The 22,951-nt window shown below is 32.9% G+C and overlaps 3 protein-coding genes across 7 annotated transcripts; 2 read left to right on the top strand and 1 right to left on the bottom strand.

The window, feature by feature from the left end:
• Positions 1–1,382: 1,382 nt before the first annotated feature.
• Positions 1,383–9,541, top strand: LOC123897747 (trimethylguanosine synthase-like). Of its 5 annotated transcripts, XM_045948505.1 has the most exons (11): positions 1,383–1,593; positions 1,676–1,746; positions 1,843–1,940; positions 3,227–3,626; positions 3,714–4,239; positions 4,417–4,586; positions 5,061–5,292; positions 6,172–6,307; positions 8,058–8,152; positions 8,629–8,752; positions 9,217–9,541. In XM_045948505.1, exons 1-11 carry the CDS (start codon positions 1,511–1,513, stop codon positions 9,292–9,294), a joined length of 2,013 nt encoding a protein of 670 aa, XP_045804461.1. In that variant the 5' UTR covers positions 1,383–1,510; the 3' UTR covers positions 9,295–9,541. The 5 variants fall into 5 exon arrangements, with proteins under 5 accessions (XP_045804461.1, XP_045804453.1, XP_045804469.1 ...); XM_045948497.1 differs by having other exon boundaries at positions 1,401–1,593; positions 3,227–4,239; XM_045948523.1 differs by lacking the exons at positions 1,383–1,593; positions 1,676–1,746 and having other exon boundaries at positions 1,923–1,940; positions 3,227–3,316; positions 3,429–3,626.
• A 4,240-nt stretch (positions 9,542–13,781) lies between these two features.
• Positions 13,782–18,638, top strand: LOC123897727. The gene is made up of 8 exons (XM_045948473.1): positions 13,782–14,189; positions 14,305–14,464; positions 14,597–14,692; positions 14,778–15,488; positions 16,089–16,452; positions 16,965–17,046; positions 17,606–17,849; positions 18,240–18,638. Exons 1-7 carry the CDS (start codon positions 13,956–13,958, stop codon positions 17,810–17,812), a joined length of 1,854 nt encoding a protein of 617 aa, XP_045804429.1. The 5' UTR covers positions 13,782–13,955; the 3' UTR covers positions 17,813–17,849; positions 18,240–18,638.
• Positions 18,621–22,570, bottom strand: LOC123897737 (triacylglycerol lipase OBL1). The gene is made up of 5 exons (XM_045948485.1): positions 21,964–22,570; positions 20,976–21,169; positions 20,584–20,617; positions 19,148–19,758; positions 18,621–19,066 (listed from the first exon to the last, which is right to left on the bottom strand). The coding sequence occupies exons 1-5, from the start codon at positions 22,265–22,267 to the stop codon at positions 18,797–18,799; spliced, it is 1,413 nt and encodes a 470-aa protein (XP_045804441.1). The 5' UTR covers positions 22,268–22,570; the 3' UTR covers positions 18,621–18,796.
• Positions 22,571–22,951: the final 381 nt, after the last annotated feature.

The following is a 22,951-nucleotide window of genomic DNA, read 5'->3' as shown; positions in this document are numbered from 1 at the left end:
AGTTTCATAGTCCAATGGTAAATTATAAAGAGAAAAAAATGTTTAAGAAGAAATATAAGAAAGGTAAATTAATGACTAAAATTACTACAACATAATAAACATCCAAGAAAAAATTGGAGAGAATCCAATTCCAATTTTTTAACATGTGTCAAGTGCACGTGTTAGTAATTAATACTCTAATTTCATTTCAATTAATTTACTCAATTGACAACATCAAGACCTACCTATGAGTCGAGCAACTCAAACAAAAGTTTTAGGCCTCAAATTTTCGAGTCAATATAACGTCCTGATTTTTTTTTGTCAAGTATAACATATTAGTTAGAGATTCATCCTTTAGGTTGAATAAGTGATAAATTTGAAGTTCGAATTCTAATTATTGCATATATAATATGATGTATATGCCAACTATACTATGATCGCAAAAATTTAATTTTGTTACAAATATATAATATGACAGGTTTAGGCTATTTGCCAAACTTTTCTTAGCTGAATTAGTTGAGATGAATATCTCTTATCTTCTAGGACATGAGATAAAACCTTGGATGCAACATAATTTTTATATAAAAGTTGTTTTAGAACTCTAAAATTGTTGGGTCAGTCTTGTGCAACAAAAATACATGAAGACATGATAATTAAAGTTCAACATGAAAAAGAAAAATATTGGAAATATCAATAGAAAAGACAGAACAAGACAATATATGACAAATACGATGTTTGATCGACAAAATGTTGATTTGATATTTTAGATAATGTATACCTGGACGGTTGGACAAAAAGTTGTTCTATTGCTTAGTGAGGGATACAAATTTATCACTTATTCAAGTTTTGTGTCTCTTACTTGTTCAATTTTTTTTCTTTGTCTCTTGCAACCTAAGTTGCCTAGAAATAGTTTTAATGTCCGTTTGATTTGTAAAATATAAGTACCGGACAAAATAGCACATCACATAACTAATAACATAGAACGTTTAAGATATTAAACAATTTTTTGTCCGGACTATTAACCTCTTATTTGTCTATTAACCTCTAATTTGTCCAGAGTCTAGAAATAATTTCACAATTTGTCTTATCCAATCTTTTAATTTTTAGCAAATCAAACATATATATTTATAGTAAAACACAATACGAAAGTACCCTATTCAATCATTATATTTCTCAAAAATTAAAAACACTCATCAAATCCTGATGTACCTATATAAAACATTCATCCTATTTAGCGGTGATTGACGCTAAATTTGGTAGAAAGAACCATAATTTAATCCCGCAATTACAATCGGAAGGAAACTAAAATGCTAGAACTGACTGTAACCAAATTAAACCAAATTAAACTTGTTGCAAAAAAAAAAAAAAAAAATAAATAAACACCCATCCTAACCAAAATCTTTAAATGTGTATATAGATTTTTAAAGAATGACATTGTTCCAGAGATACCAACCGTGAACCGAAAAGAAAGCGGCGCGCTCCGCTTTGAGAAAGGTTGCCAGCCGGAGACTGCAGTCTACTACCACCAAATATGGTGATCTCCGACTCCGACTATGAAGGCGCCGCTATCCAATCCCTCGGTTCTCTCTTCAATGTTACTCAAGTCTTTCTCTGGTCAGTCACTCCTCATTCACTCTTTCTTTTCCACCATTCTCTGCAACTAGGTTACATTTACCTTATTACCCCTTCTCTACAGGGATGACGGCGTCTCGGTTCAACCATCATCTCAAGCTGTTCAACACAATCACAAATCAAACTCCATTCCTGGTTAGTGCTTCTCATTTTTTTACTTATTTTTCCACTGAATCAATGATATTAGAAGTGTTTACATAAATCATAATCTTTTTGTTCTATGTTTTGCAGATTGGAGTGAAATTATTATTCTTCCCGAGGATTTGGAATTGAACAAACAAATGAATGAATTAGGTCTTCCTCTCTCATTTCAGACAAATAAAAAGGAGGTAACTATACAGATACAACAGTTTTCATCATATATGCTTTATTTAATAGAAACTTAGGTTTGCATATTCAATGTCTAAGTAGTGGCAATGTTCAATTCAGTATATGTTTGGATTGACGCTGAGTTTCACATGATCATGGAGTGTCACTTTGGTTTTAGCAATAATTACACTTTAAGCTTATGTTTGATTCTATGGTGAGCAAAATTCATTCTAGCAAAAATTGAGTTGAAGTTAAAACAATTTATGTTTGGACACATTCATGTAAAAGTGAGCTGTATAATAAATTTGAGCGTAAAAATTGATTATAGAATTCGAAGCTACAATTTTTAGCTTCAACTAGAATCAATTCTGGAGGCAAAATTAATTCTACTCTAGAGGAACCAAACATGTCAAAATCAATTCTACACCTCTAGAATCAATTATGAATCCTCCGAAAGTAGAATCAAACATACACAACTTCAACACAATTATGGTGTCACTGCGATTTCATCTAACTCACAGTGGTTCCAAATATGCACAACGAATATTGGCTCAAGTTGGGCTACTCTGACCTCGCTAACTGTTGAACTTGATTATGAGCTCAATTAGCCTTTGCTGCCCTACAAGTTATGCACTAAGCCAGGATCAAATTTGCGAGTAATACTTTTTACATATTTAATTGAGAAATTAGTTTATTCGTACAAAAAATAAACCATATACATATTACTTGAGTGATTGACCCATTAGACAAGGGAACCAAACTATCACTAGCTCACATGTGGCGGTGGGCTTTGCTCTTCGCTGACCCTAGCTTTGATTAAGAAAATATCCGAAGTCCACAATCTCATTATAAGAAGGTAATTAAGATGTGATTGTTGATAACTTAACTTTGAAATAAATTCAATAATTTTAATAGTTGTTTATATAGTTGCAATCTAAACTATTACTACAAAGGGGGTGTTTGGGTAACCAACTTTATTAAATGCTTATGCATAAGTTCTTTCAACAACGAAAATGGAAATGAGGATGAAATTAACATAAACTTTGTATAAACTGTTTTTATAATAGATTTTAGAGAGCTTATAAAATAAACTGAAAACAAATGTATAAGCTTATTCCATCGATTAGTTTTATAAGCTCTTCCAAACGCTTACACAAATGTTTATTCCATATAAGATAAGCTCATACAAGTTCTTCAAAAACACATCCACACTTTTTCTCCTCTATCCTTCATGTTATGCTCTTTATATATAAGATTATTACTTTCCGAAGTACTATCAATCATATGTTTGTATATCTTGTCATAGAAATGTGGACCAGTAAAAGGCAAAAAGAAGGGTGCACGTTCCAAGGTGCCACGTACTTGTAACAATCCTGGTGATGAAACTCTAAATGAAGTGAGTGCAGAGGAGGTCATATCTCCTGCTAAATTTCATGATAAAACTAACAGTTCATTATCTTGTATATCAATGCTGGGCCAAAGTGAACCGTCCTTCTGTGATGGTGCAGTGGAAGTTGACACGGTCCGATCTGTCTCCGGTGAAGGAGATAATTCAACAGACTGCACTGGGTTTGCTAATGGTGTTCCCGTGGAGAAAATTAATAGTATAAATAACGCAGAAACTAATGATGCCCAGAATAGTGACTTTGATTTGAAAAGTGCACATGCCTCGGATACTGGAGTCTCTGCTGGAAGCCACTTGACAGGTACTGGTGTCAATTTTTGTGGGATAGAACTGGGTAAAGTTGACGATGAATATTTAGAACTTTCACCAATTTTTTGCAAAAATACAGATTGTGAGACTATTTGCAATGACGATTGTGCTGCCACTTGGCAGTCACCAGCTAATGAATCAGAATCGCTTCCCATGAGTTTGGAAGGGATTGGATGTGACAGAGTTGATGGGTCAAATGATTGCGGTGAATTTGGAGATTGGATGGTGTTATGGGATACTTTCTATGGGAGAAGATACTTCTACAATGTTAAAATAGACACTTCTACATGGGACCCACCCCCAGGGATGGAGCATCTAGCATTTGGCGGGTGTACTGAATTAGATGATGGTGAAGCTTTAAAGTCGTCCGAGGAGTGTGAAACACAAAGGAGCATTAAACCACTTGAAGAAACCTTGGTAGATGAGAACTTATCAGGAAATCAACATGAAGAGTATTCAGCCGAGATTGGAGTCGCTGCTGGAAATTTGGTCTCTGATTTTGCTACAAATAGTGAAGACCAATCTCTTCATCATTCAGATGAGAATCTTGAAAGTGGTGGAGTTTCAAGCTGCTCTGTATCAAATACCCTGGATTATGTCGTTAGGTATTTTATTTTCTAAACTTCTAGCTTTACTTCAAGAATAAACAAGTTACTCATTACAATATTATATTAAACTAAAGCAGATTTTTCTTGAGAAGTTATAAAGCTTGCCAATGACAATATAAGTGCTGGACTTAATGTATATTTATTTGCTCTCCTAACAACTTGCATGTTTTGCAGCACTAACGATAGATGCAGTCAAGCAACATCAGAGGACAATCATACACCAATGGAAAACATGGTCATTGATACGCCTGGATTGGAAAGTAAATCTGATCATTTCATGTCAAAACAGGAAAAAAAGGTGAAAAGAAAACACAGGCGGAAGAAATTATATTATGAAACTGAAGGTTTGAGAAAAATGCTTTATTATTCGAAACTGCTTCTACAGCATATCTGTCTGGCTTCTGCAATATGTTGCTATTCTAATGAATTTTAAGCTAACTGGTTCCTAGTTTATGACAATATTTTTTAAGGAGTCTGTTAAGAGTCCCACATTGGATGAGAGATGACTTAAAGATATGTTTATAAGTGTGGGCAATCCTCACCTTACAAGCCGGTTTTGTAAGGTTGAGTTAGGCCCAACACAAACTTCTAAGGGCGTCAAATGCATATAACATTTGATAGATGCTTATATGACTATTTTGTTGTTGCAGTAGTTAAATAACTGGAATACTGGATAGATGTTTGTATGATTGATAAAAACTAATATGCTAATGTAATGCTATATAATAATGGCTGCATATAGATTTTGTTCGGTAGCTGCAATATGTTGTTCAAAGTTGACGACAATATCCTTGTAATAAACATTTTTCATTTTGCAGATCTCCAATTTCAAAAAATGCCTGATGCTTATTCCGCAACAATTGAAAAGTATTGGTGTCAGAGGTATATTTTATTCTCTAGATTTGATGATGGTGTAAATATGGACGAGGAAGGATGGTTTTCTGTCACTCCAGAGGTTATTGCTCATTATCAAGCTTCACGTTGTGCAAGCGGCACGGTAATTGACTGTTTCACCGGTGTTGGTGGGAATGCCATCCAATTCGCACAACGGTGAGTAGTGGGCATAACTAGTCATGTGTTGATAGCTGATAAATTCATTCTGTTTTTGATTATTGCGATGGATAATGTTTTCTAGTTGTATTGTATTCACCAAATTCGGAAATATTTGAAATTTATCAAGGAAGAACAGCAAAAATGAACATTTGGTTAGTTAAGATTAATCTGTGCTTATAACAACTTGAATAACAAGATAACATAGCAAGGGAGAAACGGTATATATGTTCTTGGGTTTGTTGTTATGCTCACATTTATACACAATGTGTTCTTGAAGTTACAGTGGGTTCAGTATGATAATATCAGCCTATGTGATGACTTTCATGTTCTCAAGGGATTGTTTATGGCAACACCACTCTTCACTCTTTTAGTTTTACCTGATTAAATATTGATGTATACAATGTAGTATATTTTTGTTCTAAACTGGATTATTCACCTGGTGATTTCCAAATTTAATTTAATTCTTATGCATTTGCACCATTATGTGAGCAATATTTGTCTATGTATAAACGGTGTGATTATAGGTGCTGTTGGAGTCACCAGACGCTTGCATTGAACAATATTCCCCTCCCTGTCTTTAGTTTATATATGTATTATATTCCGCTTTATTTTAGTCTAGTAATGTCAATATTCGTTTTATACGAATCTTTTAATTATAACCGAATAAAGTGATAACAAAATCTCTTGTTTTATGTAGACAAGTGATTTATGTTGGATCCTTGATGTAGTTTTACCATAAACAATAGTCAGGATGACTAATCTATTTCGTAGGTATAACATTGTTATCTTGGTCAAATACTTAAGTCTTCCTCTGAGGAAGTTCTTTGAAAATGGTTTTTGATTCTATTCATGACAATAAATTATTTTATATTGCAGGTGCAATCATGTGATTGCAATTGATATTGATCCTTCGAAGATTGGTTTTGCAAGGCATAATGCTGCAATTTATAGAGTGGATGATCTAATTGACTTCATCGTTGGTGACTTCTTCGTCTTGGCACCAAAGTTAAAGGTTCAAAAATTTCTTTTTTGCACGTTTTCCTGTTTTGTACAAGGGAGTTGATGCCATAATTGATATGTGTTAGCCATGCCACATATGTTTCGGGATTTTTAAAAAATAGCGGTAACATTAGAAAGGCAAGATTAAAACTTCAGGTTTTTGTCCCGTCTTTATCTGTCTAATTGTGTTCTCTTTCCGCTGCGTAACTTTACCAAGCCTAGGTGATATTTGTACTATGCACTGTTTGCTTACTGGTCATGTTTTATCCTCACCTGTATCCTCTTGATGATGATCTCCCTGTTTATCCTCTTTCTGAAAATATGATAAATGGTTTGTCCAAGAAGAGTTTAAATTCCTTGAAAATCAAATGATTATAGTAACTGTGATGTCAGGTATATACGTCATATCAAACAAATATTTTATTGGGTGGCGGGGGAGCACATGAGTGGCTCATCTGTTAATGTTATTTCTGGATGAGCAGGACTGATGTCAAGCAATGGACTTCGGATATGTTCTGTTTGGATGAAGGATACAAGGGAGTAAGAGTAATTATGAACTTATGATTAGTTAGGGTAGTTGGTTAGTTAGAGGGGATACCATACCATAACAAATAATAAGGGTGAAGGGAATAGTTGTGAACATTTGATAGTTGTGAAGAAAAGATAGATCCTTTGTGTAGGAGAAATGATTGGGGAGAATTCTATTCTCTATTTTCTTTCAATTTTTCAATAATATGCTCGACTCATTTTATCTTTCATTTCAATTTCTCTGGTTCCTAACACGCTTCCTTCCACTGCTCACCTAATTCTTCTTTCTATGACTTAGTTGTGGCATTTAGGGTAAATGCACTGTTTAAAATATCCACCTCTTCTTGTCAAAAGATTTTTTCTGCGTTATTTTCTTCATTAAAATGTGTACCATAATAATCAATGTTTCCAACTGCTTTGGTTAGTATCTTCCTATCCTAAGAGTTCCATGTGATATGTTTCTGATAGAACACTAGGATCCCATAGGTTTGATGGCCCAATCACTGGGCCCAAAATACACTCACATGACATTCAGAAAGAGAGAGAAGATAGAGATGAGGGGAATTCATTCAGAAAGTTGTTAGAATTGGTTAGGAGTTCATTGGGAGAAATCTTTCTCTGGGATTGGAGCACTTTGCTCTGGTTAGGAGTTCTAGTAACCCTGGCTTATCACACTTTCTGCATTTCTACCATTGTAGAGCCTTGAGCTCAACATTTTTATTCAAATAATGCACTGTTTACCTTGTTCAGTTTTACAAGTTCTATCGGTTTCTACTTTCTAGTCCTGGCTGATTCTGTCTATTATGCTCTTTCCTTCCAGTCAAGTTAGGAGGCAAGAAGATGCAAATTGAGATGTATTGATAATCATGTGCTTCTTTGCTACCTACCTATTTATTTTCTGATCTACTATTCTGAAACTTCTGTTAAAATGTGCTAATCATGTTAACAAACACCATTATTGCCCATTCTTCATAATAGTGTATGCTTTTATTATGGGATTTTCATATAATATTTATGCTTCTTTGACAATCAAGGTCTCCATTCTCCAAGATCAAATCCTTACTGCCCCGTGCCCCCACCCCTCTAATCAAATTTATTATTTATGTCTGAGGTTAGGGTGGGCCTATATGTGATTTCTTTTTCCAAAGCGCGTGTCCAAAATATTGATGAAAGTCGCTTTATACTAACAGCTTACACTTTTGGGATAGTTGATGACAAACTATATTTTCTTGCAGGCTGATACTGTTTTCTTATCTCCACCTTGGGGTGGACCTGATTATGCTAAGGTTGAGACTTATGATATGAAGACAATGCTTAGACCGCATGACGGGTAGGTACTAGGTAGATGCTTCATGCTTGTCTGTAGTCTCCCGGTCTTGTACATAAGCAAAAATAAACTACTTCACCCCCCTTAAAAAGTAGTTAATAATCTTATTCTCTAAGTAATCAAGAAAGTAATTTTAATATCCTTTGTCATAAAAATATCCAAATTTCCCTTCATGAAAATTTGTTCCATGAGAATAAAATGGTTATTGAAAAAAAATAAAAAATTAATTAGTTGTTTTTTTGGAAAGACAAAAAATCTTAATTAGTCAAAGGATATTTTAGAAATAATATTATTAAATATTAGTAGAATTAGTTAAAGTTTACTTATATTTTGGACCATCAAACACAACTCTTTTGTGCCTATATTCAAGATCGGGGGGAGTAATTGCCTCTTGCAGTTATATCTTACAATTTTTGTTGCATAGATAGTTTGATACACAAATTTCCCTCTCTTTTTACATAAATGCTGCTTCTGTGTAGATATACTCTGTTCAATGTTGCTAAGGAGATTGCTTCAAGAGTTGTCATGTTCCTTCCAAGAAATGTCAATTTCAACCAATTGGCAGAGTTATCTCTATCTGCCTGTCCACCATGGTCGCTAGAGGTAATTTAAACGTTTTGTTAGTTTGATATGCTTTATTTTGGAAGTTTAATTTAATCAATAAAACGTGTAAAAAAAAACATAAGAAAACCCACTGCCATTTTAGAACAAAAAAGGAGAGGGTGGGGAGACCGACAATGTCCGTCTTTGAATATGAATTATTTATTGTCTATAGTGTGTATACTATTGAGATAAATTTAAACCTGATCAAATTAGTGTGTTTCATTACAGGCTTAAGAGCTGTAACGGAATATATAAAATGTAGGCATATTATAAAACTTTAGGTGCATAATGTGGTAACTGGCAACTCTTTGTCTGTGTCTTCCATTAATAAAATTTTATGATAATCAAGTTCTCATAATGTGGTAACTATTAATTTTCATTTTTATATGGCAGCATAACATCATTACTTTGGTTGGTATGGTAGCTTTTTCCCTACCAAATTAACCCTTCTATCATGGTTGCAGGTGGAGAAAGTTCATTTAAATGGAAAATTGAAAGCAGTCACAGCTTATTTCAGTCGTCCACCGGTTGGAGGGTGCTGAGTTAAACAGATTAACTTCGGCTACTGGCGAATCAAAAATGACCATTCCCTTCGAGGACATAGACTAGTGAAGAGATTTTGAAGTTATGCTCTTGGTATTTTTATACATGTTTTCCTAAGCTGTTGTAACTTAGTATGTTAGGCCTGACGGTTTTTGAGGGAATGGAAAAAGAAGACTTGTTTCTTTTTATAAATTAAAGAAACTATAAAATGTTTATAAAATTAAATTAAGTGCGATTAAAGTGTTATATATGATCATTTATCATGTTATTTGTTCAATTTTATTTTAAATATCAAATATATAAACTAAAATGTAGATTTATTTCTTACCAAAAAAAATGTAGATTTATTAACCCTTCAAATTAAATACTACCTTCCAAGTTCCAACCATTCAAACACAGCTTTAATTTAATGAATGTGATGTGACAATAACTATTACTAGTATTCATCCTATATATTCAAATGTAAAGCAGCCACATTGTAACTTCTAGGTGTGCAGACAGAGAGAATGTGGTTTCTGGATTGTATGAATTGTATTTATCAGGCAAGGGAACACAATAGTTATGGCTGGATCATATAATAAAATAGATTGCCTCCTACAAAACTCTTGACGCTGAATTTGATAAGGAGGACCACGGTTCGACCCTGCAACTGCTTGGGAGGGGGTTGAAACCACTTGATGGTAGAACTGACATCGAAATCGGATTAAGCGGTCCAATGAGCCGGATACCGGTGGTGGAAAAAAACATATTAAATACATAAGTAAATTTATTCCTTACTGTTTTTTTTTACTAAATTCATTCAATATATTGAGTACATGAAAATGGTAAGATATTTCCTTTAAAAGAGAACTAGATTTGTGTTGTGCAACAAAGATGCAATAGTAGTTCTTTTCTTTGTGCTTAGGTCAAGGTAAAATTAATGAGAGTACTATGCTAGCTACCAACTTTAATAGAGTAACACTCCTTTCATTTTTCAACAACCCTTAATCCATAATCTGCGCTGAAATAATTTTCTTCATATATTCATCATCATCCTTGATCAAAAATTTAAAAAAAATAAAATGAAACACCCTTTTCACTTATTCAATCACAATAATATATCCTCCATTATTTTAACACAAACAGGATTAAAGGAAGTTTGTGAACGAAGATTTGCCAGAATAGCATATGACTAGATCTAACCCTTGTCCCTTTCCATGTAATCAAAATGGATGAGTTCACACTTCACATAAATCGGGGTGTGATTTAACTCAATTTCTTTATTAAGAAGATAATTATAAATTAAACTATTGGATTAAGACTTAAGCTGATTAACATTTTTTCTATATATGCTCTTCAAAGATCACCTAATGGATGCTTTAATTCCACCTTTGCTATATATATTTCCTTCAAATGAGATGAGACTATTAATATGACAAGATGCATTAATAATTTGCCATATAAAATGTCAGAATCAGACATCACATGCACGAGCTTCCTGCATATAAATAGGAAACATTATTTATCAAAAATAAATAAACAAAACTTAGGAGAAACGTATCCAAAGTGTTGAAATTTTGTCGGGACCCAAAGATATGGCTTGGGAATTATTCACCGTTATTTTCTAGAGATAGCAACTCCAATTATTATTTTTTGGACAAATTATAAAAAAAAAAATAATAATTTCTTTTTGTGTCAAAAAAAATAAAAATAATTTCTTTTAGCTCTTTTTTGCCTTTCCTTTTATCTGCATTTCATACAAAATAAAATTTTAGGGAACATGAAAATTGTGCCCCATCCATCCCACCAGTCCACCACATATTCAAACTACCGACATTATTATATTTTATGATGATCACATTTTGTCATTTTCAGCTATCATTGAGCCATCTTTTTTTTAAAAAAAAATTAAAAATAAATCATTGAGTGCTTTAATTTATTTTATACAACTTTTATGTCTTCATTTATTTCTTGTGAACTCATGATGTACTAAATGATCATTTTTCTTAGATTTTAAAAGAATATAGGATGAAATTTATCATGATAAGGCACTAGATCGATGCTTGATGAATTTTTACACATACATCATTATTAATAAAGGACATTTGAATTTGAATTCAACCATGACTTTTATGAGAAGTTACAAATTGTGTCTGGTATAAAAATGTTACAACCCACTTTTGACCAATCAGTGTGACAGTCACCAAGGTTTGCTTGCACAAGATGATGCATGCTCATGAGTTTAAAACATGTTACCTTATGACTTTGGTAAAAAATAGCAGATTAGTTTATAGCGAATGAATTTATAATTTACTAGTGGGCCAGGCGCGCGTTCCGCGCCTGCCTGTGTCTAACTTATGTACTCAAAAAAAAAAGATATGTCTTATGTTATGGTGAGTTTGTTAATAAAAGATTTTTGTTGCTACTAAAAAAAAGCAAGGGTAATGTTGGTATTATGAAAATTCTACCCCAAAACTCATGTATTCTTTTTATATATTATAGTATAGAATAGATATAGATGAAAAAACCATAAAAAAAAAGAGAGGAAGTTAAGGGCAATTATGGAATAATTAAAAAACCATAAAGGAAGTTAAGGGCAAAATGGACCTAAAAAAATCCAGCCCAAACTCCCTTATCCCCTTTATATATTGTTATAGATAAGTTAACTTATGACTTATAATAGCTAAGTTAGTTGATTGAATTTTTAATGTTTGATAAAATGAAATGACATGAAAAAAATATATGTTTGTAATGTTTGAATAATTGAACTAACTTTTTTCTTTGTGTCAAGTAGCCTAGTGGCTAGAAAATCTAGCTTAAAAGTGAATATATGTGGCGTGTCCCGGGTTCGAACCCGGGCTCCTGCACATATTGTGCGATGTTCCTACCAACTGAGCTAAGCTCATGGGGACAAGTGGACAACAATTGAACTAACTTATAAACATGAAATGACATGAAAAAAAATGTATGTTTAATTAATATTTAATTTTTTTAAGTAAAACGATAGATGTCAAATTGAAAAAAATGACAAGTTATAAGCTAATCAAATTAGTTTATTAAAACGAACCATAAGCTCTGTTTTAAAAATAAAAAATTATAAACTAGTAAAAATAAACTATAAACTTGTGGAAAAAAAATTACTAAACATGTAAACAAATCATAGTTCAATTGGCAGAAATACCAAAATTATTAGGTCGGACGCCATCATCTTATAATTTGATCTTGCCAAACAAAAATTATATTGTAGAAAAAACTACACCACCACTCAAGTTATGATGAGGCAAGCAATTGGAGTAAATATTTTTAAAGAAGGATTCTAGTGATCATTTGGTCCCCCACTCTCTAATATGCATAAAATATTACATTAACATGATAACCTAAGATGTAATCCATGTACTTTAACGCCAAGTTGGAAAGAATGGTTGTTTTGTTATAGTGGATGGCGATTGAGTAGGACCAATGAATCCTTAACATTAAACTGCATGCCTCGTATAATCATCATTATCACACTACTATTTAGTTTTCAAATTAAAAATTAAAAGACAATGATACCCCATGTAATTCACCTTCTTATAGAGGTACCCGATCAAGGCAAAATGGACCTTATGGTTATTTCACAATAAAACACCCAAAAACGGAACTTGATTAACAAAGATGATCAAAATCCGATTCACATGACACAAATCAAAATCACCTTCGCAATAAATAAATATTATGTTAAATACAAGTGCCTTACGGACACGTATTAACAAATTAAACTAAATGGTTCAATTGTTGGATAATACTCCATCTGACTTATATATAAGAAAATGTTGACTTTTTATATACATTGTAGTATTGATATATCTAAACTATAATATTGTTTAAATACGTTAATTTTTTAACATTTTCTTGTATACAGGACTGGAGGTAGTACATATTTTTAGAATGCAATAAACTAAGAAACTAAGAAAATGTCGCTTCGAATTAACAAACTGATTTTGATATTTTCATCGTTGACAGTTGAAAGAGTGACAATTTTTATGATGGATGAACAATATTGATTTTCAATTTAATCACTATAATTTTACAATTTAATAAATTTGATGAAATAAATCACCCATCCCATTCTTCCATTATTATACACCAATGATTTAGTACTACACTACACATTATGTCATTGTATTCCTTTGTACACCAATGATTTAGTACTTACACCACATTATGTAAAAAGATAGTACTGTAAAACAACAACACATAGACAATGTCTAACAAATAGGCCATAACTCACTTTCACTACCCACTCCATCACATTCACTCCTCTATATTCTACAACAAATATAGAACCTTAGTAAAAAAAAAAAACAAATATAGAACCTATTCCATTACAACCACTCATTGTCCTTCAAAAATACACCTGCATACCTTACCTTAACATATCTTACCTCATCACATCCATATTATTTTAGTCAAACGACAATGACGCGTTAAATTAAATACTACACTCAAAAACCATATAATATAGTCATATAATTATATTATATAAATAAACCATATACATATATTTATTTACATTACATTACATAAATATCAATACCCGCCATATTTACTCTCTGCGCTTGTTACTTCTTCTCTAACACTCTTTCTTCTTCTGCTAAATACAAATGCAAATGTCAATAATGCAAATCGATGTTTGTTAACAATGCGGGATTTAGGGTTTCACGAACAACGACGCTCATGGAGGCGTAACACCGCTCCAACAAGACGTAACGCCGCCGCTGCCGCTGCCTCCGCCGGCGATACAAGTCCTGACTCTGTCATCTTTACTCTCGAATCTAACTTGAGTCTCTTCTCTTCTGCTTCCGCTAGCGTCGATCGCTGTTCCTTCGCTTCCGATGCTCATGACCGCGACTCTTTAAACTCCGAAATCTCACTGGTTAGTAGTAGAACTCACTGCATTGCATTCAATCGAAGTTCAAATTCGAGTTTCTAAGTTCTAAGACGAAGAAAAGTAGAAAATGATAACAGAATCTGGTGATTTCTATTTGCAGCATTTGGCAGGTCACGGTGGTGATTTTGCTCCGAGTGAAAGCTGGAGCGGTCCAGATCCGGATCCGGATCCGAATCAAAACAAACAGCAACATGCAGATTCAGTACAGAAAAAGAAGATTCGCGAAACTATTTTCTCTGGAAAAGGAGAAAAAACAAAAGGTGCGTTACACTAACATTCACATTCACATGCACTTTAACTTTTTAATTTGAATCTCGTTGAAAAAGTATATAATAAAACAAAGAAAAAGTGATATACTATTATTTACTTGCATTTCACTATCCAAATCACAGTTCAAAAGGAAGACAGTGACGTTGACACTGAAGAAGACGGAAATCAACTTGTGGAATTTGATTCTGCAAGAAACTCTTTCTCTCTAGCTCTTAAAGGTAGTTTAGTTTAATTTAGTTACTATTTCAATTTCAATTGCGAGTTTAGAAATTTTGAGTTTGTTTATTTGTGCTTGGATTGAAGAATGTCAAGATCGGAGATCGAGATGTGAAGCTTTATTCAAGAAGCAAGATCGGAGAAGACCTGCTTCGTTAGATCTGAACAATGCTAATGCAATTGGAACTGTTTCTGTTTCGCCTCGTTTGGGAGTTGGAGCTATGAAGAAGAGTACGGTTGCGTCTCGGAGATCTGGCTCTGGTACTGGTACTGGTACTTTTCCGAGTCCTGGTACTCCGAATTATCGTCATTGTCAGGGTGGTGTTGCAATGCAAAAGGGTTGGAGTTCTGAGAGAGTTCCTTCGCATACGAGTGGGGCTCGCAAGCAAGTTGGTAATGGTACAGGTGCATTGTGTTTAACCAATGGGAGAACGTTGCCGTCTAAGTGGGAAGATGCTGAGAGATGGATTTTGAGTCCTGTTTCGGGTGATGGAGCTGGGAGGGCCTCAGTTCCACAGCCATTGAGAAGGCCTAAGTCGAAGAGTGGTCCACTCGGTCCGCCTGGTGTTGCATATTATTCGCTGTATTCGCCTGCAGGTCACTTTTTTGATGGAGGGAATTTTATGACAGCTTCACCTTTTTCTGCTGCTGTTAATGCTTCAGCTGATGGGTTTGCAAATAGTTCTGGTGGTAATGGTGGTGGAGCACTTCCCACACGAACGGATCCTTGCATGGCTCGCTCAGTTAGTGTACATGGCTGTTCTCAGACGCAGGGTCAATCGTCAATTCCCACCCGAGGTTATTTTGCTATACTTATTATATTCCTTGATTGAAATTTACCTTATATAGTTTTGAGGTGTGATTTTGATGTAATTCGTTAGTTAAGTTATGCTTTCGAAATCAAATGTTTCAGTTACATGAGTTCATCGTCTATCTTTTCTGAACTCATACTGTCATTCTGTTTTAACTGTTGTTGCAATGTGATCTGGATGGAACAATTGGTTTCCTAAGACATTACGAAATTACAAATGATGATACATTGATGGTTTAGAATATGAAATTTGAATATGTTGTGATCGAAAAAATGACATCATTACTGCATTTAATAAATCAGAATGGTGAGATAAAAATCGGACAGCTCACATTTTATGCTCGTGTTTTAATCTGATTTAATGAAGTCAGAATGTGGGCTATTGGATCTATGGTAAGCATTCTGATTTGCCGACTGCATCATTTCTTGACTATAGCATTTCCGGATCATGAAAATATTGGGCTTAATGATGTTTTCATTAGTTTAAATGACATGTCATGTTAGTATTGTGTGATTTTGAAACTATTCTTTTGTGCACCTTATATAACTTTTTTTATTTTCCTTTTCACGTTTGTTCCAATTTACAGAGGAGAAGTTTGATGCTTTTAAGGATGCGGGCACCAATGTATCTCCTGCTGTTTCAAGAAGAGATATGGCAACCCAGATGAGCCCAGAGGGCAGCTCATGCTCCTCTCCCAATATGAGAACTTCTTTCTCTGCTTCCACTCCACCTGCCCTGCCTATCACAGAGCTGCAGAGTGCCTCTTTCTCTAAAATGGATATCAGGGATGTGCAGGTAGATGAACGTGTAACCATGACAAGGTGGTCAAAGAAACACAGAGCCCTATTCACTGGTAGAGGTTCAGAAAATGTTGACAGCTGGAAAAAGAAAGAAACAAGCACTGAATCTTCATCTTGGGAAATTTCTGAAAGCTCAAAGACTGTTTCAAAGTATGTATAATTTTGCATTACATCATTTTAGTTCAATTTACTTATCTGGTAAATAAAGGAGAATGATTCAGAACAACTTTAAACTGCAAATATGTTATATAAATTAAAGATTTGCTAATAAGTTTTCCCTTTGAATTTGACTCCCCCCTCCCTATGCTCTTATCCATATGCCATGAGCTACCAGTGTGCAGTTGATATGATTGAAATTGTAGTTTATGATGGTACCACACAAATCGGAGTTTGTAGAATTTATTGTGATGAATTCACTAAAATTGCTAAGTTATTGCCAATGATATGATTTAAATTAAATGCTAAGTGTGCAGTTGTCAGTAATCTCTCTTTTTACCTTTAAATGTGCCATGGATTGGCCATCCTATCCAATTCAAACTCATAATTCCTGAAGTATTTAATCTGACAATTTTATTCCTGCTGAGAAAACTCATAATTTACTAAGAAATATTTTCGTAAACTTGACATTTTTTTTAAAATGCCATTAATGTTTACTTGTCCAGGGCTAAAAGGGAGGAAGCCAAAATCACTGCATGGGAGAACTTGCAAAAGGCAAAAGCTGAGGCTGCAATACGGAAACTAGAGGTTAATTCTTAGTGTTTTCTTTCATAAGAGAATGGCAATAACATAAGAAATTACTCCCAAATATGTTTATGTTTATTATATTAAATAGAAAAATAACCACTTGAAGTGATTTTGATGTACAAATTATTTACTAGCTTAATATTATAAGTTTCATTTAGGAATTCTCCCTTGTTTTCTTTATTTCAGGGTGCTAAATTAGTTCCCTCTGTCCCTAAGTTCAATTTTCGTTAACTATGTATTTCTGTCCAGTGATCTCTCATCCATTATCTTAAATCAGACTAATTATGGACTAATGTCACTGTGAAGGATACTGTGGACATTATAGGATTATAAATGTCTTAAAGAAAATCTTTTCATTTCATCATAAACCAATCTACCATGATGTATGGGTCATATTTTTGTTAAATCATTTCACAGTTGCATACATTAAGAATTCCTTTCTCCCTGAAAAGCATTACTCAGAGTTAAGGAGAATAATTAGAGAAGGATTGTGATCTCATTTTGTTTTTTGATAAGCAAAGAAGGATTGTGATCTCATTATTTTTGCTATTTATTTCAGATGAAGTTGGAAAAGAAGCGAGCATCTTCCATGGACAAGATTATGAACAAACTGAGATTTGCTCAGAAAAAGGCTCAAGATATGAGAAGTTCAGTTTCAGCCAACCAGGCTCATCAAATTGCCCAAACTTCTCACAAGGTTATGTCATTTCGGAGAGCCAGCCAGATGGGTACTTTGAGTGGCTGTTTCACCTGTCATACCTTTTAAGCTTCGCCAGCATTCTTTTCTGTTCAAGTGAAGCTGGGTAATTTTTTTGTAATCTTTGTCCTAATTTAGAGATGAATTGTTTGCTAATAAATACGTGGTTTCTAAGATTGTCAAAACAACATGCTCTCCAATACCATCTGTCTATGTAATTTAGAATTTTAGGAGTTGTGGTTTTTGTCAATTGTTCCTGAGTTTTCTATTAAGTGAAAAGGTTTCTTATGCAACAAGTTGTGCTGGGAACATGGGGGGTATTGTTTTAAAATAGATGCCTGTTCTAGTTTCCTTCTTTTATATCCAACAAAAAGCTTATGCATGAGTTTTGATAGGGTCAAGTTTACTATTCCTTTACTTACACAGAAATTTGAACTAGCTACACCCTTGTTCCTTTTTATGCATTTTGATCGAAGGCTTTTACATGCCTGACCAGGTTTCAGAAATCAGAAGGATTTAAATCTGCCACGGGCTAATGATTGCAAGATGGAGAAAGAGACGGAGCAGCTTACTATGTTGACACTAAGTTGGTGTCATTGCGGTTTTACAATGCATGAAGTACAAACACTTTAGCCAGTAGAATCTAAGTGCCTTGTAGCCTCGCCCTTTGGAGTTCGGATTCAGAGATAAATAATATATATGTACGTACGTAGGCCAAACTTTAGAAAGAAGCCTCTTTTTTTTTTTTTTTTTTTTTAATTTCAAGTCTGGTTACTTGACAGTTTGATGTTCAAATGTAATCTATTAATAGTATCTATAGTAGAATGATATATTAATCTCACTCTGGAATTTACCCTTTTCTTCTCAAAATCACGCATGCTTCAATTTGTTCTTAGTTTGTGTTCTGTTTACATCAATCACATGTACATGATATAATGTGTTCTGTTTATATCAATCATATCTTTAGAAGTAATCAATCAATGAACATTTTAATGTCAGAATGGAAAAAAAATACAACAGAAATGTGTAGATTTAGTTGCTGGTGCATTGGCATTAGTCATATTTAGAATTTGGAAGCTCCAGATTTTCATTTAACGATCCCAATCGGGCAGCATTGACGTAATTTTCAGGGCAATGAGCTGGTAGTCCTGGAATTACCAATCCAACTAGCCTGAACACCACCATGAACAAATTCTGTTTATACTCTCTACCTACAACTAAAGGTAGAAGGAAGCCTCTAATCACCTCCCAAAATGCATTTAAGATCTTGGGTATCACCCAGAACACAGAAAAATAATTCTTGTTTGGCTCCTCCTCTAGAATCTATATTTCAATACAAAAAAATCATTCAATCAAACTATAAACAAAACACATAAAAGAACAGATTCAGTATTATTCACATACCTGCCCTTGGTAAAGGCTGTTGAAATAGAGGCAAGGACTGAAGTGCTTAAAGAAGAGGGATTTATCATCATAAGGGATCCTAGGAACCATATCATTACTGTAAACATATCTCATATACCTCACATCATACTTTTTCAACTTACTTTTCATGAACTCCCCAAACATTTCATCTCCTACTCTTGGTTGCCCAAATGTATAAACACCTTCTAACTTATCCAACAACACTTCTTCCTCATGGAATATGAGCATTGATACAAACAGAATAGCCAATGCTCCTCCCAAACTGTGCCCTGTCAAAATGAATTTTGCATCCTCATTTTCCCTCAACATTGCTCTCAGCTCTTCTCTAATTGTGTAGTAAGCATAACGATGTGGGCCTTTTTCATCCATTTCTTTGGGCCATCCACTGTTCTCAAGAAGGCCCAATGCTTTCATGAACCCACCATGTATCTTACCCACGTTTGGTAGGTCATACCATGAGATATCCACGTCTGTTTTCCACTGCTCAGCATCAAATGGAGTTGTGCCTCTAAATGCAACCACAATCAAATTAGGTTCAGATTTTGTATCTTGCACTATCATGGCTTTTGTGGACTCATGCTTCTGGTAATCTGCATGTTACCATTTGGATTGGATGGTCAAACATGCTGCCAATTCCATTAAAACAAGTTTCTAGCCAATTATTGGGATTAAGGATATTATTTTTTTCTAATAAAAGAGTCTTATAATTGTGGACGAGAATTTGTAATGATCTATTATTGTAAGAAATTTGTTTGTTTTTCAGCTTAATATACTAAACATATGTCGCATGTTTATAGATATTGTGCAAATGGAAAAGTCAAACATGTGTAGGAGTATAGCCTATAGGCAACCAGTCAATAATATTCCAAACATTTTCTTTTTCGTAAGTATTTCAAACACTTGTTAGTTAGGCATGTTCATCTCAATAAGTTAACAAGATATATCTTATCTTGTTTTATTGACTTAACTTAAATATATGGGGGGAAAATTAGAAATATATATGATGATGATTTGACAAATTATGAAGCATTTCCATCGACTTAAATTAATTATGTTAGGTGGCCAGGTGGGAAACCAAATGTTAGGGTAGATTCCATGAATTGAAACAATGTTTTATGGGGGTAAACTTTCTCCTAGTAGCATTACATTATTTTTTCTATTACTATTTCGAGTACCTTATCATTATTGTACTATATAATTAATTTTTTCCCTTCAAAATGCAATAGTATATAATTAAGCATGCCAGTATAATTAATTTATGAACAATACATGTGTGCTGACTGTGCTCCATTCATCTGTTTCAACTTTAAGAAGTCAACTTAGAAAAAAATTCTCGTGCATGATGATGATTCAACAAATTTTTACATTCGTACAGTATCTTACAAATTAGAAAGGACAATTTCTTAATTACTTACCGTTCCAAAAGCTGTATAGCCCCAAAAATTTCATCTGCAACCATATAACACACAAAAAAAAAAACAAAAACACATAATTAACATCAAAATTAAATCCATGTCAAAATCAGAAAAAGAAAAAAAAAATGTTGTTAGCAATTTACTTTCATAAAACTATAGATATTAGTTATATCTACCAAAAAATAACAGTGCATATGAGTATGAATTTAATTTTGAATAATCGAGTGTAAAAAGTTTTACATTATCAATAGATGTATGATGATTTTCAAAAGTCAGATATTTATAATGATGTGACGATTATAATTGATTGACAATATAAAAATAATGTGAATTAAAATCCAATAAGTATCCCAAAAAATAAAAAAAAAGCATAAATATTAAGTAGAACTTACACCCCAATGATTTGTAACTGCATTGCTAATGAATTGTTCATTCTCATAGGAAAACTTAGAAGCCATGATAGATAGTAATCCTTTGTACTTAGCATCCTTATGATGAATAGTTTTGTCTAAATCAACTCTTGTGTCAAGATGGCCAATCACCGATAAGAACTCCGCCGATGATCTTTCCGGTGTTATCATTTTTCCTGCACCACATTTGGTAAATAATCACTTTTTAGGTTTTTTTTTAATCTATTTTTCTTTTTGAATTTATTGAGAATATATATATATATATATATATATTTTATAATTTATTGCGAATATATTAACTAAATACATAAAAATTACAATAATTAATTTTATAATGAACATCTTAAATATAATTTAAACATATAAGTCAATTTTTAATTTTTTTTTAATAAAATATAATAATAGTAAAAATATTCTTAATGGTTTATGTGCTTTTTTGAAAGAAAAAAAAAAAACTGAACCAGATAAGGCCATTGCACCATAGAAGCATCCCTTATCTTATTTTTAAAATAAAATGTTTTATTTATATTCCTATTCCAAATCAACGATCGATGGAATTTTTTAGGTTTGGTCTAGTGAGTAATTTGAGTAGTATGCACGAGATCTGAATTTGATCATCTGTTTCATTGTAAACCAAAATAATCAACGATCGATAGATATATAAATCAATCTATCTGAATTTGGATTGCCTGCAAATATTAATCTCAACGTTCATTCAGTTGACATATCCGTGGCTATTGAAATGCTCGCTATTTAATTTGATCTTTTAAAATAAATATAAAAAAATCAAATTTGTACTTAATCTAAATGCGAGAGATTATACCTACTACATACTATCTAAATTCAATGACCTCAAAAAATAATCACACAAAAAAAATAAACAAAAAATTGAAAGAATGAAAGAAAGAGAGCAAATTAATGAAAGTGATCATGAAAAAATGAGTAGTAATTATAATGGTCAAATGATAACCTTTAAGAAAGTTGAAGAAGAGCCTAACAAATCCTCCATTACTTGATAAACTATTGAGCAACAACTCCAACATGTCTCCTAACATTTTCAAAAAAGGATCTATAGCAACAAGAATCTTTTGTGCAACAACAGAAGTAAATAGAAGCCATCTTTGTCTAAATAATCTTGCTTCAAGTCCTTGTGGACAATCAATGAATTTTCTATTTGATAAATTTGATGAAAACAAAAGACTCACTAAATCAACAACACTTGCTTCATGTGAATTCAAGAATAGATAATCTCCATTTGGTTGTTCGGTACCCATTGCTTTAAGAAATTCCTTAGAAAATGAAAATTATAAGCAAGAAATATGAATGAATGAAGGATATAAGATAGTGATAGATGTATGAATTTATGGAAATATTATATATATGGCGTAAACGTGTCTAAGGAAACCTTATGTAAATATTGCATTGTAGGTATATATATAGGAAATGGAATTCAGATTTAGACTAATTATTTTCATAATGTTGATTAACATTTTTATATATAGATTGATGCTGCAAATGGGAAAGTTATTTTAATTAATGACTTATTTTTTAGTGTTTTTTTTTTCTTTATAAGCAATGACTTGTATTTTGGTCTTATTATAACTTATTATTATAAGTTTATCTTCCTTAGCAGCCCTGCATACCCTGGTTTTCATTTTTTAAAAATTTTATACGGAAAGGATATAGTTTTTATTTTTGTTGGTTGACAAAAAATGAGTTTTCATTTATTTATAAATGAAAACTTTGTTTTGTATGATTTTTTTTTCTCCCAATATTCTAGTGGTTATAATTCTACTTTTAGGGTTCGTTTGATTGAGTGAAAATAAAGAGAAAATAAAATTACGAAAATCAATTAATGAATTTGGACTAAAATGAATAAGTAGAGTGTCTAGAAGTCATTATGTTTGGTCTAGTGGTGAGAAATTTGAGTAGTATGTTAGATATTCTGAATTTGATCA

This window comes from Trifolium pratense, linkage group LG1 (genome assembly GCF_020283565.1).
Source record: "Trifolium pratense cultivar HEN17-A07 linkage group LG1, ARS_RC_1.1, whole genome shotgun sequence".
Classification (NCBI taxonomy): Eukaryota; Viridiplantae; Streptophyta; class Magnoliopsida; order Fabales; family Fabaceae; genus Trifolium; species Trifolium pratense.
This window is presented reverse-complemented; position numbering and strand designations above follow the sequence as displayed.

Coding starts and splice junctions, on each gene's coding strand:
- LOC123897747 (XM_045948497.1), top strand. CDS start 1,511: ATGGTGATCTCCGACTCCGACTATGAAGGCGCCGCTATCCAATCCCTC. Junction 1,941..3,226: donor TTCAGACAAATAAAAAGGAG/GTAACTATACAG, acceptor ATCTTGTCATAG/AAATGTGGACCAGTAAAAGG. Junction 5,293..6,171: donor GCCATCCAATTCGCACAACG/GTGAGTAGTGGG, acceptor TTTATATTGCAG/GTGCAATCATGTGATTGCAA.
- LOC123897727 (XM_045948473.1), top strand. CDS start 13,956: ATGCGGGATTTAGGGTTTCACGAACAACGACGCTCATGGAGGCGTAAC. Junction 14,465..14,596: donor AAAAGGAGAAAAAACAAAAG/GTGCGTTACACT, acceptor TCCAAATCACAG/TTCAAAAGGAAGACAGTGAC. Junction 17,047..17,605: donor CTGCAATACGGAAACTAGAG/GTTAATTCTTAG, acceptor TATTTATTTCAG/ATGAAGTTGGAAAAGAAGCG.
- LOC123897737 (XM_045948485.1), bottom strand. CDS start 22,267: ATGGGTACCGAACAACCAAATGGAGATTATCTATTCTTGAATTCACAT. Junction 21,170..21,963: donor CTTCTTCAACTTTCTTAAAG/GTTATCATTTGA, acceptor AATGTGGTGCAG/GAAAAATGATAACACCGGAA. Junction 20,618..20,975: donor CAGTTACAAATCATTGGGGT/GTAAGTTCTACT, acceptor ATATGGTTGCAG/ATGAAATTTTTGGGGCTATA.